This window comes from Rhinolophus sinicus, linkage group LG06 (genome assembly GCF_036562045.2).
Source record: "Rhinolophus sinicus isolate RSC01 linkage group LG06, ASM3656204v1, whole genome shotgun sequence".
In the NCBI taxonomy this organism is placed as follows: domain Eukaryota; kingdom Metazoa; phylum Chordata; class Mammalia; order Chiroptera; family Rhinolophidae; genus Rhinolophus; species Rhinolophus sinicus.
Genome location: NC_133756.1, coordinates 120,082,819 through 120,096,968, shown reverse-complemented (window position 1 = coordinate 120,096,968; position 14,150 = coordinate 120,082,819). Strand labels below are relative to the sequence as shown.

General features: G+C 34.9%; 1 protein-coding gene across 3 annotated transcripts in view; it reads right to left on the bottom strand.

Moving 5' to 3' along the window:
- Nucleotides 1–14,150, bottom strand: part of FCHSD2 (FCH and double SH3 domains 2) — a 212,494-nt gene that overhangs the window by 105,977 nt on the left and 92,367 nt on the right. For all 3 annotated transcript variants that reach the window (XM_019744393.2, XM_019744394.2, XM_074335812.1), the window contains 2 exons: nt 11,583–11,727; nt 187–320 (listed from right to left, as the gene is read on the bottom strand). In XM_019744393.2, coding sequence (XP_019599952.2) covers nt 187–320; nt 11,583–11,727 — 279 coding nt within the window. The remainder of the gene's footprint in view (nt 1–186; nt 321–11,582; nt 11,728–14,150) is intronic.

Sequence of the window (14,150 nt, the reverse complement as noted above, 5' to 3'; positions counted from 1 at the left end):
TATTTTGCTATATTAGTTTAAATAAAGGCAGCTAATATAAAAGAAAATTTTGATCTAAAGTACATAACACAGGTCAGATGAAACCAATATAACCTAAGAATGAGTCTGAATTAACAGAAAACAAAGCAGTGGCAAAAATAACATTTATTTGCATGATCACTTTTTCAGAAATGCTAAAACACATACTTTGCCTCGATGTCAGCTTTCTCTCGTACCGCATGAGCCATCTGTTCAGTCTCAAAGTACTTCTTTTTGCCTTTAGCTAAATCTTTCACTGTCTCTTGTAATTCAGTTTGGATCTTTGTCAACTGGTCCACACACTGTAAAATACAAAGTGCAATTATTACGATTTTAGTTCTCAGGCTTACAGAAATGAGTTTGTCTTAAGTGTAATTATTATGATTTTAGTTTTCAGGCTTACAGAAATGAGTTTGCACTATGCCCTCAGGATGGAAACCCAGGAGAGGGATCAGCACTTTTAGTCTCCATCAAATTGCAAATTAAGATCCAATGAATAGCTGGTACTCCAATTTCAAGTAATGTATGAAATAGTGTCACAGTTTGGGAACAACTTTGCTTTGAGAAATAACCTGAGTGTTGATGACTGAATAAGGTAGGGCATAAGAAGAGCAACAATGAAAATGCTTTAACTATTGGAGATGTCATAGCAATAAAGGCAAAAGAATAAAGCAATTCTATGTTTCTTCATAATATTAGTAAAGTCTCTATATACAAGGTGTGATCTAAAAATATGGTGAATGCTGCTGCCGAGTGCCACCCAAGGGAAAGGCAGGGATCTTCAATATGGGCAGCGGCGCACTGAACCTAGTAACAGTTTCAACTTGTTCGGTGCAGTTAGTAGGGTGTGAGCTACGGTTGAGAGAAGGTGTATTTTAAAGTGTGATGTAAATCATCCTCCATCATGACAACGCTCTGTGTCACACATCACTTCTGGTATATGGCAATTTCTGTCAAATAAAAACATTACGGTGTGCCCTCATCCACCTTATTCACCGGATCTGGCACCGTGCGACTTCTGGCTCTTCCCCAAAGCCAAAATGACCATGAAAGGTAAATGTTTTGAATCGATTCAGGACATCGAGGCAGCCACGACAGTGTAACTAAAGACACTCATGAAAGAGGACTTCCAGAACTGCTTCAGAAAGTGGCAAGAATGATGGGATAAGTGTGTTCGAAGTGATGGGAAGTATTTTGAGGAGGAATAATGGTAATGTGTCTTTAACTGTAATAAATATTTTAATTTAAACATTCGCCGTATTTTTTTATCACACCTCATATGTTTGGGGAACTGATAGTGTGAAAGGTACTGAAGGATTCACCACTAGGAAAGAAGGAGTGAAATCTTGAGAAGTCTGACAGGATAAGCCAAGATGGAGAGAAACAAGAAACCTTGGTACTACATAATAATTATTACTCAAAACTACTCCCATCTCAACTCTTTGGATACACAAGTAATTTCCAGGAGAAGGGATAAACATAACTCAAAACAATGTTAAACAATAAACTCTTATATCATATTAGGGCCAAAGTAACTCTGCTTTGGGATCCTTCTAGATATTCAAAGAGGGATAATTTTCCTCAGTTTGAAACAAACTACTGAAAAGTTTGACGAGCCTGAGGTCAGTCCAGGGCAGCTCCCATCAGAAAACCTCTGAGCCTAGAACAGCATAGTCAGTGCTTGGTGGAGACTGACAAAACCTCAGCAAAGCAGGAAGAAATGTTGGTAAGGGACTAGCTGTGTCACGCTGAACAGTGTGGAGTACAGCAAGGACATAAGAAGAGCAGGGATAAAGCACAAATACACTCAGCCATGTGACATACAGGAGAGTTTCCCAGAAATTGTTAGGTATTAAGAAAGGGACTACTTTACAGAAGTGAGAGATCTGGAAGGTTCCCTATGGGCACATGTACTGAACACTTAGTATCAGGCTATGAATAAGGGCTTTAAAAAAGCACCTCTTTCCCACCTGCATGAAAACCGGAACTTTAGGTCTGTGTTTCAAAAGAAATCTGATGAAGACACAAAGTCAACTGTGTTATTCAGCAACATTGCATATGAAACATGATAGGCAAATGGCTCTAATTTGGGAGAAAATGCAGATGAACTACAAATATCTGGTGGAAAAGCCTTGGCTTTGGGCTTGTAATTCCTGCATCTGGATGTGAGCTTTGCAAGACCTTGGAAGCTGTCTACAGAGTTGTAATAAAAGATTTTAGTCTCCTTTAGGGCCTGTGGCTACACCTGCACATGTGAGTCTCATTCTCTCGCCCCAGACCTGTCAACTGGGGGTGTAGACTGAGGTACCATGTTTCTCCGAAAATAAGACCTAGCCACACAATCAGCTCTAATGCGTCTTTGGGAGCAAAAATTAATATAAGACCCGGTCTGACACTAGTGGAAGAACTAATTCTCCTAATGCTGGGTGCCACCCTGCTGGTTAACTGTGTCCCCTGTACCAATGCCCTTCTAAGTAAACCTCATGCCAGATGTGGCCCATGATAATCATGAGTCTGATGTTTAGTTACATTTAATGAGACTCCCTATGGGCTTTGCACAGGTACAATGCACTATGCTTAGCACTTTTATAGGTATTATCACATTTAGTGCTTGAAATGACAGTGATAAAAGTATTCATATTATTAGTTCCTTTTTAAGATGAGGAAACAGACTTAAAGAGGTTAAATAACTTATCCAAAGTCATACAGCGAGGAAGTGATGATATCATTTACCATGTAACCCATTATAGTGTGTACTCGTTTTGTGATAACCATGTTTTTAACGTCTCATATAGAGATACTTTATCCTAACATAGTAAGCTTTTAAAGAAATTGACATATAATTCACTTACCACAAAATTCACCTTTTTAAAGTGTGCAATTCAGTGGTTTTTAGTATATTTACAAGGTTGTATAACCATCACTACTATCTAATTCAAAACATATTTATCACCCTAAAAAGAAACCCACACTCATTAGCAGTCACTCCCCATTTCACCATACCCATAGCCCCTGGCAACCACTAATCTACTTTTTGTCTCTGTGAATTTCCTATTCTGGACATTTCGTATAAATGGAGTCATATAATATGTGGCCTTATACGTCTTATTTCTTTCACCTAGCATAATGTTTTCAGGGTTCATCTTTGTTATATCATGCATTAATTCTTCATTCCTTTTTATGGCTGAATAACATTTCATTGTAAAGACATACCAAAATAGTAAGCTTTTATCTTACAGAAAAATCTTTCTCCTTAATTTTTAATAGGCCTTATCACATACAAAGCTCTTGTTTAATAAATAACACCATGACAACCTGACACTCCCATAGAGAAGTGATAAACGTTCCAATAATGCTATGTTTGCAGGTGCAAAGAGTTGAGGGAGGGCTCCATGGCTACAATTAGATATTAAGAAACCAATGGGTCATGGTCTGAAAGATACAACTGTGTTTAATAGGAAAATGGGATGAATATTTAAGGAGGAGTCATGTGTAAGGCATCTATATCCAAAATGTTCATCTAAAACAATGGAACTTGGCCTCCAAAAAACTAACCAATGAAGGGAAGCCCAAGGATCCTGTGGTGATGCACATGCACTGAAAGAGTCTGCGTATTGAGTATTTTGAGAGGAAACTAAACACAATAGGTCAAAGGTTTTCCTGGGGATTGCAAACCATGTGGATAGGGTCTCATTATATCCACATAAGATGAACACCATGGGTACCTCTACATGAGCACATATACACACACACATATACACACGTGCACACACACCCACACACAGTCACTCATTCCTTATATCCTTACTCTTTGAAGAAGACATCTCTATTTAGTCCTGAAAGAGCTTATGAGGATTACTTAATTCATTTTCATCTATAAAAGGATATTAAATAAATTCCTATCTATATGTGCTACAATAGCAGATACATTTTGTGATAGTTCATATCTTTAAAAAGATTTTGGTGAAAAAAACTTTTCAGTTTGATGTAGTCCCATGTGTTTACTCTATCTTTTGTTTCCCTTGCCTGAGGAGCTATATCAAAAAAATGTTACTAAGGGTAATGTCTGCACGTTTACTTTCTATACTTTCTTCCAGGAGTTTCATGGTTTCGGGGCTCACATTTAAGTCTTTAATCCATTTTGAGTTTATTCTTATATATGGCGTAAGAAGGTGGTCCAGTTTCATTTTTTTGCATGTATTGCTACAGTTTTTCCAGCACCATTTATTAAACAGACTGTCTTTACCCCAATGTAAATTCCTGCTTCCTTTGTCATAGATTAAATGACCACATAGGCATGGATTTATTTCTGGGCTCTCTATTCTGTTCCATTGATCTACGTGTCTGTTTTTATACCAATACCACGCTGTTTTGATTACTATACCCTTGTAGTATGATTTGATGTCGGCTAGTATGATACCTCCCACTTTGTCCTTATATCTCAGGATTGCCGTAGCTATTCAGGGTCTTTTGTAGTTCCATATAAATTTTAGGATTACTTGTTCTAGTTCTGCAAAAAATGTCATTGGTATTTTGATAGGGATTGTGTTAAACCTGTATATTGCTTTAGGTAGTATGGACATTTTAACTATATTAATTCTTCCTATCCATGAGCATGGTATATATGTTTCCATTTATTTGTATCTTTTTTTCATTTCTCTCTTCAATGTCTTATAATTTTCTGACTACAGGTCTTTTACTTCCTTGGTTAAATTTGTTCCTAAGTATTTTATTTTATTGTTTGATGCAATTGTAAAGGGAATTGTTTTCTTAGTTTCTCTTTCTGATAGTTCGCTATTGGTACATACAAATGTAACTGATTTCTGAATATTAATTTTATATCCTGCTACTTTACTAAATTCATCTGTCAGTTCTAATAGTTTTTTGGTGGAATCAAAAATCTCATCAGAAATTCTGGTTCATTCTATTCTTACTTTCTTTTTCTTCTTTACGTAAGTATCTAAGACACTGTTTACCAAACAATATTAGAGATAGCCTATGTACACACTGATGAGATCTTTTGTGATCCTTTCTTCCCTAGCATTCAGTAAATCCACAACCAAATGTTTTTTCCACCCAAGAGAACTATTTCAAGTCAGAGTAATTTGGGTCTTCTTCAAAACAAAGTGCTCTGTACATAGCAAAATACCAAAAATATTTATTACATAAAAGTCATCGATACAGTTGTGCCTTCTTGGTAAAGTGCTTGCAGCATATGTTTTACAAGTTAAAGATAAATGACTTCTGTGGAATGAAAAGGGAGAGGAGGGAGCTGCAATATCCATTATGTGCACACCTTGACAAAAGAGTTGAGTGAATTAACTTGATATTTTCCATATGAGGAACCTGAGGCCCAGAAGACTTAATGTGAAACTTGCCCAAAATGATTACACCTAGTTACAAAGTGGTAGTGCAAAGAACATTGGCTATAGAATTAACTAAACTGGAATTGGAATCCCAGGTCTGCCACTTACTATGTTACATGACCTTGAGCAAATTACTAAACCTGATCATATTTTATGCCTTCTGTATTAACACTTACTGAGCATCCAACAGTACTTTGAGGTAAGAATCAATATCCTCATTTTACATATGAAGAAATGAAACTTGGTCAGGGTTGCACAACTAGCAAGGATTCGGTCTACCTGTTTCCAAAAATGGTGCCATTTACTGTTATACTATATTAGATAATGCTTCATAAAGTAGTTAGGACATTAAATGAGATAAAGTGTATAAATGAATGGCATGTAGTAGATAAATGCCAGTTCCTCCATGATCACCCATCACCCTTAGAACTCAAGATTCTTCCCCATCTCCTGTCTTGCCCTCTAGAAAGCCAAGAGCAGGAGTGAGGAGCAGTGGTGGTGACAAAGGGTGCCTTGGGACAGGAGTTTGCTCCCCACCCCTCAAAAAACGTCATTAAACTTAATTTGCAAAGGAAAAGATTATCTAGGATTTTCTTTCCAACTTTTAAAATAAATTTCTTTTGTAGGAATCCAGTTTCCTGGGGTGGACTAAGTTACATATTTTAAAAGAAGCTTAATAATGCCTATGCTAAGAAAAACCTTGGTGTAATATATGCCCAGCTCTTCCCCAAGAGTTATAAGCACTGAGCAGACAAAGAAATGACTGTATTAGTTTACATTAAGGCTAGGGGATCATACAAAATGATAACAAATTTGGGTATTATAATTCAGATCCTAATGAAGAAATTAAAAGTATGACCTCTGAATATGACACAGAAATAGGGTAGATAGATAGATAGATAGATAGATAGATAGATAGATAGATAGATCGATAGAGATAGATAGATAGACTTGCTAATAACCTGAAGACAGGACTAAAAATAAAAGTAACTTGGGTCAATAGATCAAAGACCTACAAACTAGTAGGTTCTCTGACCCAGTAGTCATGTCCTGGAAATTTATCCTGAGAAAATAACTTAAAAGAAAAAACTTAACTTTGATTGCAGATTTGGAGGTATGATTATATAAAGCAGAATACAAAATTCATTCAGAAATAAAAATAATACACATAAAAGTTATACAGAAATTGAACAATTAGGAAATGGAGAGAATGAAGAAATGGGATATCCCAAAACAAATTATCCATGTGTTAATTACAATTATTATAACTAAAAAGGTAAAAGGAGCAAAGGAATTAACTAGTCTAAGGTGAAAGAGTTGTATATACTTTTCTGTAAACCTACTTAAATATTAAATTTCGTGTGTTTAATATTTTTATTAAACTTTTAAAGATTGCATAGGATTTGAAATTAGAAAGTGGCATATTCAAGTTTGTGCTCTGTTATTTACTACGTAAGTCTCTTCAACAGTTTGAAATTCAGTTTCATCATCTGTAAAATAATAATATTTACATACTTAACAGGTTGCTATGAAAATCAAATGAGATATAATGGATGTGTTAGCAGCTTACAAATGCTAACAAGTTATACAAATTTGAATCACAATTATTAGATAAACTCTAATATAAATGAGAAAGTTATGGACAAAAGCACGGCTAATTAAGCATAAGAATAACAGATGTTAATTGGAATTATTGTGATCCTTTTGCAATATATACAAATATTGAATCATTATGCTATACACCTGAAATTAATATAATGCTATCTCAATTATACCTCAATAAAAAAATGGTAAAAGGATTATATGTGTCTCTTGTTTTGATTTATGCAAATGTCAATATACAGAAAATGATTTGGAAATGATTTAGAAAAAGCTATAATTTTCATTAGAATCTCCACAATGGTCAGACCCTTTATAATTGTAACGCATGTGGATTTGTCCCCAAAAATTATAAAATAAAATTACCAAAATAGAGAAAATTTAAAAAAGAACATGAACATTAAATGTTATAGAGGGATACTTTTAAGTCAAAATTGGTTGTGATCATGACAGAACCAGTTGTTTCACACTACCTTCCTATAGCCTGGAAACTGTGTAAGTTAGACAAAACAGATGTTTTAAAACTGCCAGCATTAATAAACAGCACACTAGACTCAGGGACAATGATATCTATCTGGGCGAGGGTAAGCTCTATATTCAACTTGTCTTTTTTTCCTTAGGGCATTAAGGGAATCGTGGCACAAAGAAATAGTATATAAACAGAAAGTGGCATTCTTACTAGATTATGGAAACTGAGGACGGAATTTAAGGATGCCAAAAGAATAGGAACTTGAGAGGCTAAGATCTGGAAAGGATACTACAGAGAAGCAACCTCAAAAATCTGCATGCAATTTCCCCGAGTCATCAGTTGACTTCTAAATGGCATGTGTTGGGTGAAACTCTAAGAAATCCAGTAAAGAACAGTAGCTGAAAGGCTAATGAGCTGATCAGTGATCAATCAGAACAGTTACATGACTTTGAAAAGACAGAGGTAGGAGTTCAAGGCTTGTCAAAGTAGAAGGGCTTTTTTTGGTAAGCACCACACTTTCAGTTAAGACTCTAGGATAAGGACAAAAGTGAAAACAACCAGCCTTAAAAAATCCTAAAACCAGACCCTAACGGGATCCAGGTGATCTGCTAGTATTCCACCTGCCTGTCAGAAAACTTACTTCTCTTTGGAAACAGAAAAATATTCCAGAGCCTCTACAATTTTTATCCATAATATCTAGCATTAAGAGGCACCCTAAAACAGTAGATCCAAATAACCAAAAACCAAGAAAACAGTAAATGATAAAAAGAGACCTACAGTGATTCAGATAGTTGAATTATGAAATACAGATTAGGACTAACATATTTAAGAAGATAAAGGAAAAACATGGAGACTTGCACCAGAAACAAAGAATCTGTTTTAAAAAATCAAATGTAAATTATAGAACTGAAAAGTACATTAATTTCCCAACAGACAAGTTTTAAAGCAGATCAGAATTCGCAGAACAGAGTATTAATAAACTGCAAGATACTAGAGGGAAATATTTAGATTGGAATACAGAGAGAAAAAAGGGTAGAAATACAAAATCCAGGAAAAGTGCAAAAGATATATGGACAGAGTCAAAAGGTCTAATAGCAGAAAAGTCATAATGGTGAGGTAAATGGAATTAGACTGTTGGAAAGTTTTCATACTGTTCATGAGGTGGTAAAATACTAATTCAAGGTACACTGCAATAAGTCAGGGAGGCAAATTGGTATCTCTAACGTATTTACTAAAAGAATAATAGAAGATTATAAAATTTAAAAGATAATAGTGGAGGAAAAATTGATAATAAAAAAACTGTAAGATTGTTCAACATATCATCAGGGAAATGTAAATCAAAACCACCATGAGATACTACCTCACATCTGCTAGGACGGTTATTTAAAAAATAAAGAAAGACAATTAAGTGTTGGCAAGGTGGTGGAGAAACTAGAAACCTTGTGCACTGTTGGTGGGAATGAAAAACGTGCTGCTATGGAAAACAGTATGGTGTTTCCTGAAAAAATTAAAAATAGAAGTACCATATGCTCCAGCAATCCCACTTCTTGGTATTTATCCAGAAGAACTGAAATCAGTACCTCAAAGATATAGTAGCACCCCCATGCTCACTGCAGCTCTAATCACAAAAACCAAAATGTCCATCATCAAATGAATGTATAAAAAAATGTGGCATATACATACAATGAAATATTATTCAGCCTTAAAAAAGGAAAGCGTACAATATGCAACAAGATGGAAGAAGCTAGAGGAAATTATGCTGTGAAATGAGCCAGTCACAGGACAAATACTGAATGATTCCACTTACATGATCTAAAATAGTCAATTTACGGAAGCAAAGAAGAGAAACGTGGTTGGGGGAACTGAGGGAAGAGGAAAGAGGGAGTTGCCAATCAACAAGTATACAAAATTTCAGTTATGCATAATAAGTAAGTTCTAGAGATCAGCTATACAACATTGTGCCTATAGGTAATCTTGTATTATATACTTAAAAATCTGTTAAGAGGATAGATCTCATGTTAAAAGTTCTTATCACAATAAAATATTTTTTAAAAGAAAAGATTAATGCAAAAGAAGTCCAAAAAGGGGGGTGGAGTTAGAGAAGAAAAGGAAAAAGAATAGATGGTTTATTGATCCTGTATGGAATTAGTGTGTCGTAAAGTGTAGGAAGTACAATTGGAGAAGCCAGCTATAGTGGCCACCTGTTGCTCTCGCTTGCTCTGTTTCTATTTCCCTTGCGTTTTCTTTGGGAACCCATCTGAATTTTCCTTTTGGAGAATCTCTTTCCCCATTTTCAGTCCATGTAGTTTTCATGAGGACTGTAATCCCTTACTTCGGGGATTGGGGGAATCTTGTGACCCAAGATAATCCAATGAGCTTCAATTCTGGTAGTTTTGTAGGAACTTTTGGGAAAATGGAAAATGTGGGATAACTACCTGTAAAAATAATTTGTAAATCTGGCACTTTGGGGGCCACCAAATGGAGAGTTGCTAATGAATGAAGCCATTGGGGAAAGCAGAGCTGATGGATGGGAAGAAAAACTGAATTCAAATACCATTATTTGAGCACCTGGATCCACTCCTGCCTAGATTCCGTCCGTGCTAAAATTGCTAAGCTAACACATTCTCTTCTTGGCTTAAACCAGTTTCAAGTGTGGGTTTGTGTCATTTGTAACCTCAGAGTACTGACAGGTATGCCCAATATGTACTTACTGTTTAACAATTGCTTAGATGGAACAAACACCATCATCAACTATAATATAAAACAAATTAATTCACAGATGTGAGGGCTTGTCAAATCTCACCAAACGTTCTTTGCTCAGGAATGTTGGTCAAATACAGGTGAGAGACTATTCCACCAACGAAAGAAAAAAGTACAAGTGGTAAACTCTTTCAAAATATTCTGATATTGAGAAAGGTAGAACATTCCAGTAATTCAGTTAGATTTGGTGAATGCATTGGGTATTTGAAATGCAGTATTTCATCCCAGTTACGAAGTTACACTAGTATTAATTCTCTGTCCCTATCACCTACCCTCTCTCAGCTAGCACAGATGGGGACACACACACACACACACAATTATTTTCTTCCAAAAAGAAAGCATTGTTTGGTGAGTGGTCACACAGTTTATTCACAATGTTTGTTTTGAAAGAGGTATTTGCTCAAAGATAAAACAAAGGTATTCTTACACAAATATGTTAAAACCAACCGATATATGAGTGCTTGAAAGAGATTAAAATTTTATATTGGCAATATACATGTAACAAACATACTGATATCATGCTACTGAAATCACCTTTGGCAAACAAGATTAGTTTTTATTGGGTGGGGGGAGTTTTATCCGTAAAAAAAAATTCTGAAAATCTAAATTATAATTAGAATCAAACTACTAGATGACTTCTGAAATATTATTTCTTTAATTACACCTTAATATTTTCTAAAATATTAATACTTCCATAAGAAAAATTAATTACTTATTAGGTATCATGATAATCTCTATTTTTGTAACTTTATTTCCAAAAAGAACAATTCAATCACCCACTTTCAATAGCAAGCTTTCATAAAAAATCACATTTAGTAATGATGTTTCCGTGAATTTTTAACTTCTGCATAATCAAATATATCTTCTTGAAAACTTTTACTTTTACATAACCTTATCATTAAATTTTACAGTATATCATTTTTGGTAATAAATTTGCTGTATTTCATCAAAATGTGTCAACTTCCTTTAAATTATTACGCAAAATGACTCAAGTTGAAGCTAACATGATTTTTTTCAAGACTTAGCGAGATTAATAACATTGTAACTATTTTAATATATACCAAACTATACCAATAGTAGGAAACTAAGTAGATCTATTTACTTGAGTTATGCTGAAAATTGGTATTTGTTAAGAAGACTTTATAGAGCTTTCAGAATGTCCACAGATTGAAATTACACTCACCTTTGTCAGTTAATAAAACAGTAGTTAGACGGAACATTTTGAAATCAGAAAATCCATGTTTAAATCAAAAACATTTGTAACCATATAGGAAAACTCCAAGTGTTAAATGCCATTTAAGATAATCTTGCAGATTACAAATGTAGCACTAAGGTATTAAAATGCACATAAGAACAAACAGAAACAATACCCTTTTAAGTTGCTGTTCTTTTAAGCTTCTCACTGTCCTTGCAGGCTCAGAAATGAAGTTCTTATAGTTTTCACATATATTGATCCGAGACTGGGCTACCTGCATTGTTCCCTCAAGAAAAGATTTCCAAACAGGATACATGCTCCTAAATTCAAAGAGGAACATAAAAGTATTAGGCAGGGAAAAGAAAGAAAACGTTTGCTAACCTTTTTTGCTCACCGGCTAACACTGACAAATAGAACGAATGTTGTCTTTATTGTTAAAAGTGTACTTATACTGGTTTACAGGTAGCAATATTTTTACAACACACAAGTAGAACGACAACATATACTCTATTCCTCTATCACTCAGCAATTGGCTGTTTTGATTTATTAGCTATTCGGTTAATGGAGTAAAGTGATACAAGGATTACAATTCTAGACAAAGCTAAGACTATAAAAATCAGTGAATAATTCAGACTGCCCAGGACTTTCACTGTCTCAGGGTCATCATTATGAACATCAAGTATCATTATTTCATTAAGGTATTTTGTTAATTTACAGATGAGATAACTGAGGCTCAGAGAGATTTAGAGAATCATTCTAGATCACACAAGAATGTGGCAGTACTGAGGTAGAGATGAAGGTTGGACACCTCTCAAGCACATTCTCTTTGAACTATATCATATTACTCTCTTACATAAACTGATGTGGCTGAGGACAACTGCTTATGTGCTGGAGAAATCTATTTGTCTGACAAAAGTCTATGGTATCATTGCTCTACATCTGTTTCTCTGTTATAATAATGCTTAGCCAGCATCGCATTGTGGCTTGGAGTCATTCCAAGCAAGTCCCATCACCTCTGCTTGATAAATGTGCTCAGCAATCTCTTGGTAAAGTCAAAGAATTATTCATCTTTGCTCTTTTGCAACCAATTCCTTTTCAAACTTTCTCTTCTACTTTGCTAAATGCCTGAGCCAGTTCTAGCATGCCACTATACTAGTTATAAACACATTTTATAACATCATCACAATGGATTGTGTTTTGTTTTTTAAAATGAGATACTTGCACTTATAGAGTATAATATTCATCTCCTGAGATTTCCTTTCTCGTGTCACTTGGATTTTCTACTATAGCAATGTATAGGACCTTGTGCTACATAAAATGCTAGCTTTGGGTCAATGGACGACAGTATAAAAACAAAAACATAACAACCAAAAAAAAAAAAAAAAAAAAAAAATTAACTGTGTCCCCATCCTACTTAGGACTAAAAAAACTTGAAACTGCATTTCGCAACCAAAGAAATGATTACTTTGTGTAAAGAATTAGTTTGTGTAATATTCAAATGAGTCAGTTTAGATGGAAATATTCATTTATTTAAGCAAAGGTATATCACCTTCTCTTTGGAAAAAAAGATTCAGTATGGTGTGCCAGACAAAGTGTCAGCATAAAAGCAATGATGGACTTAAGAACAGCAAAATTAATGTCCTCCCTGGTCTTACTGCATGACAACAAAGGAACCTAGGATGTAAACTCATACAGGTCCTCCTAAGCAGCCCAAATAACTGATTTTTTCAAAGAATGCACTGAGAAAAATCTCAGTACTATACTTCGTAAACTATTAATTTATATTAAAACACATTTTAAAATCATAATAAAAATGAGAAAGAACCATTATGAGTTGTGAGAAGAAGGAAGAAAGGAGGGAAGGACCTCTTCATCCACGCTTTCCCCCAGGCAGCACCCTCTTCCGTTTACCCCTTCACTAGAGGACTGCTGTTCATCCTTCAAATCTCAGCTTAAATGTAACTTCCTCGGGGAAGGCTTTCATGATCACAATCAAGCCCACCCACAGACTCAACCAAGTCGCCCTCCATTATTTGTTCTCATGGCTCGAGTACTTTTCCTTCAATTATAAATAGTGTTATGTAATTGTTTAAAGCCTGTCCCTCTCACTATAGTGAAAATTTCATGAAGGCAGGGGTGCACGTCTTTCTCACTATTGTATTTCTAGGGCCTAACACATGGCCAACATTTAGAAAGGTTACAATTAGTATGTGATGAATGAAAAAAATGAATGAATGGATGAATGTATAAATTATGAGGACTGTACAACAAAAATAAATCTTCTCACTATAGAATTTAAAAAGAGATCTTTGGAGATCAGCAGATTTATAGCAGGCAAACATGTTCTTAACAATAGGACACCATGAAAAGAACAGAACTCAGTTACTCGTCAGTCAGCAGACCTGGGTTCAAGTTCCAGATTAACCGATATAATCATATGTAGCACACCTCACTATACTTTCATTTCCTCAACTAGAAAATGGAGAAATAACAAAAATACCTGCACCACATACCTCACAGGGCTATTTTCAACAACTAAATGCAAATGCTATGAAAACTCGTGGCACACAGCTTTTTTAAATGAATAAATAGTAATAGTAGCAGAATTGTAGTAGAAATAGAAGTACTTCTTGTTAACATAACAGTGGTAGTTTCAATGCTAGTAGTGGTGCTTTCCATTCTGATTGGGGAAAAATAATAATGGGTTACAGAGCGATTTAAAGTTTCTTTTTACTTCACTAGA